This window comes from Lactuca virosa, chromosome 4, assembly GCF_052849685.1.
Source record: "Lactuca virosa cultivar CGN04683 chromosome 4, Lactuca_virosa_CGN04683_v6, whole genome shotgun sequence".
Taxonomy (NCBI): Eukaryota; Viridiplantae; Streptophyta; class Magnoliopsida; order Asterales; family Asteraceae; genus Lactuca; species Lactuca virosa.
The window spans coordinates 419,979,409-419,983,507 of NC_136429.1; the positions used below are offsets into that span (position 1 = coordinate 419,979,409).

At 34.8% G+C, this 4,099-nt stretch overlaps 1 protein-coding gene across 1 annotated transcript; it reads right to left on the reverse strand.

Annotated features, from left to right (window-relative positions):
* Positions 1–1,060: 1,060 nt before the first annotated feature.
* Positions 1,061–1,774, reverse strand: LOC145106571 (uncharacterized). Its single transcript, XM_079043534.1, has one exon. It carries the CDS (start codon positions 1,772–1,774, stop codon positions 1,061–1,063), a length of 714 nt encoding a protein of 237 aa, XP_078899660.1.
* Between the last annotated feature and the right edge of the window lie 2,325 nt (positions 1,775–4,099).

Below are 4,099 nucleotides of genomic sequence, written 5' to 3' on the forward strand. Positions count from 1 at the left end.
TAGTATACTGCATGAATTGTTATATGGTCCCCAAAGAATGCAAGTTATATAGTCCATTAATTATATAATATCATGCATGAGTTGTTATATGGTCCACAAACAAGTTTTTAAGTAGCATGGTCCACATAACAATTCCAGTAGTGACAAGAAACAAGGGACCATCTAATGCATAAAAAAGACACAAAGGACACTGGATCCCACAAGATAATATGTTAATAACCAAAGTGAGTGTCATACATTACATAACAATTCCGACATAGAATATTTAAAAGAAAACATCCTAACATGTGTTTACTACATAATAAAAGAAACATCCCATGCAGTTTCCCTGCAAAAACTACATTAAGTTGACAAGTTTTTCTGAAGTGTTACCCCCTCAATTCTTTCCTATAACTTGGGTTGCTAAATTTTTCTTGATGATCCTTTCACTCTTTTTCCTCATCTAAACCTGGGTAATTACAACATTACCCCTCTCCCTTGTCACTTGTGTAGTCCCATTCTCCCTAGTACCTTGTGTATCCCCACATTCCATTCCTGTCCTACTTCCACTTGCCACTTCTACAGTCCTTTTCTTCACATTTTCACCCTATTAAATGAAACATAATTAATAACACATAAAAAAATTAATAAGTAAGAGTTTGTATATACCTTTGTTGTATTAGTCCTCTTAACCCTACTACCATGTGTATGCCCACCATCCATTCCTGTCTTACTACCACTTGCCACTTCTGCAGTCCTTTTTTTTCGCATTTTCACCCTTTTAAATGAAACATAATTAATAACAAATAATAAATAATAAATAAGAATTTTTATTTACCTTTGGTGCCTTAGTCCTATTAACCCTAGTTGGTAACTTGTTTGGTCTTGACCTATCAACATTTAGACATGTCTTCTTATTATGTCTTTCCACTTTGCACAAACTACATGATATCTTCTTACCCTTCTTAGAAACTCTATGATTTCCACCCTTGTCACTCACATGTCTATCTCTTTTAGTTTTTGGCCTACCAGGCATCCTTCTATTCTTGGGGGGTAAAGGTGGAATGTAATTAGTTTCAGGCTACATCTTGCTTCCATTCATTGGACATATTTTGTACTGGTAGGCCTTCAAATACATTGCTCTACAAAAATAAGGATCCACATATTTCTCCACATCTTTATTGAGGTAGCTAATGGCAGCCACATAATGAACACACCCATAACCATTAAGTTGCCACATCCTGCATGAACATGTCCTATTGTCTAAATCAACTTCATATGCCTCACTTCCTGGCTTAGTCTCAAAGTCGGTGAGTCCAGTTGGCAATACCTCCCAAAACCTTTTATTAAGATTTAACTCATTCAACCTTAGCCTTATTTCAGGTGAAACATCACTTGACCATCCATTAAGTTTTGCGGTGAACAACTTGTTCATCATATACATTCTCAACTCTTCAAGCATTGTGATGATAGGTTTCTTCCTGGCTTCAACTATGACTGCATTGAAACTTTCACATCCTCCATTCTCCACACTAGAAAAACATATACCAACTTGATAGTAAGCTCTTGACCATGTTCTAGGGTCCTTCTTTATCAAGTAGTTACTTGCCTCTGGACTCATAAGCTCAATATCCTTCATTATTTCCTTGAAAGATTGTTCTGTTATTGCATTACATGCAGACCAAAACTTGTTAACAAACTGTGCCCCTAGAAACTTTTTACTGAAGTTGGACACAATGTGCCTTGCATATTGCCAATGCTCAGCTTGTGGTAACAATTCTTTGACAGCTTCCATAATACCGTATACCAACATACAAGTAGTTAGAATTGAATTGGGTAATATACTTTGTGAAAGAGAAATAATAAAATGTTTTGTTTACTTTGTGTTGGTCTGACATAAGAGTTAAACCTTGTCCCATACCAAGATTGAGATCATCACTTAACAATGACATAAACCATTTCCAGTTTTCAACACATACCACTGCCCAGACAATTGGGTATATTTGGTCCCTAGCATCTCTCCCCACAACACAAAGCAACTCACCAGTAACATACCCTTTCAAGAAGCAACCATCAATTCCAATCACCTTCCTGCACCTTTCTAACCACCCCTTCTTTACACCATCAAAACAAACATAATACTTACTAAAGTGATTAGTTCTATCTGGTATTGTAAGAACATCCATGTTGAATGTTGAGCCAGGGTTGGATCTTCTAATTTCCTCTCCATAAGACTAGAGCTTAGCATAATTCTCAATAAGGGTACCTTCAATAATATTCATAGCATACTGTTAGGCCCTTCTGCATTGGCTAATACTAACTTCAATACCAAATTTATTGATGACCTCCAATCTTAGTTGCCTAATTGTCAGTTTCTGTCTATGCAAAATATCCTTGGTGTAGTGGCTACCAATCCATCTGTAATTGACAATTGAACCCATTTTGTAGTTCCCAGCACATTGATGCTCACTTTTTAAAGATTTGATTTGAAAACCGTGTTATCTACTCATCCAACTTGCCCATGGCCTGAAAGTACAAGAACCTTTACAACACAATACTAGAAGTCTCTTATTGTCATTCTTTACGAACCATAGTTGATAGCCATTTTTAATAGCATAATTACATAACATGCTCTTAAGCTGTTTTGGATCCTCAAATCTCATGCCTAAAATTGGTTCTTGCTTCTTCCAGTATACATGAGGATTAAAGATAAGATGTTCCTCAAGTACATCATTATCTAATTCCTTAGTATTATCTATCTCTTCAATCTTTTTCTCTTCTCCACCTTCCAGGCATAACTTGTTAAGAAACTCATCGTCCTTAGTCTTGTTTAGAGGGGTACAATATGCCCCATTGATTTCATCTTCCAAACCAGGATAAAACATATAGGATGGTTCAGGATCGGGGATTCCATGTGCAGTTTCTTTTTCATCCCCCTAGATCACTAAACCACTTTCATCACTTTCTTCATTGAACCAGTCCTCAATACTTCCCTAATATGATCTAAATATAGGTCTATTGGCCTTTCACGTGATTGATAAGTAACATCGATAAACACTTGATAATCCATTTCGTTAGTTATTACCCTAAGACCATTTGCCATAGTGAGATCACATGCTGAGTAATAAAGTTTCTCAAAAGGTTCTCCAATAAACCATTCTAGAAATTCACAACACACATGCAAATCCATTCCAAAGAAATCATGATCAATAAACATGAACGTTTCACCTCCAGTATATGTATGTGGGTGTCTTGTAAAAACACTGTTATAGTGTAAATGCACTTTCAAGAAAATAGGGTCTGGGTTCGCCTTGAACTTTAACTAGAAAAGAACCAGATGAACTTTAACAATAAAAGAACCCTAGACGAGAGAAAACTTACAGAAATAGGAGAGAAAAGCCCTAGAATCTTGAACACTTCAACACGATTTTGATAACCGAATAGAGTAAAGCCATTTTTTGAATAGTTATACGAAGGCGTTGACATGTCATTGATGAGATCTCATTTAATTGAAGAAATATAAAATCTAAAGGCTACGTCACATTTAATTACCGGGTAACCGGCTTTAATGGTATAAACGACAAGTAATTTGTCACTTTAGTGAGGTACGAGGTACGAAAATTAGTTGAAGGACCTTTTAAAACCAAACAGAAAACATCATTGTGCTTCTATGTCAATAACCCTAAAATCTAATAATGAAATAATTCAATTACAAAACCTCAATGAACCTAATATTTAACATGTTTTTCGTAAATATATGCTTCCATATGTATATATATATATATATATATATATATATATATATATATATATATATAAAGATCATATGAAACCCACACTAAAAACCTACACATCAATATATAGAATAATAAAATTGATTTTCAGATACCAGAATGTGTAAATCTACATCAAACAGTATATCAGAGTAATAGAAAACAAAACTTCTTACGTCAAGATTCAATATAAGTACTGTGACAACCCGAAATTTCTATCTTGTACAACCATTCACTTAAATAGAACTCACATTTATTTCTGCTAGTTTTTAAGCTTTTTGGAGTCAGTTTGAGTGTTCTAAAGCCTAGTACTTCAAGAGATAATTAGAGGAAGTATACTTTAGGGT

Excerpts from the sequence above, each read along its gene's own strand:
- LOC145106571 (XM_079043534.1), bottom strand. The coding sequence starts at position 1,774 with ATGGAAGCTGTCAAAGAATTGTTACCACAAGCTGAGCATTGGCAATAT.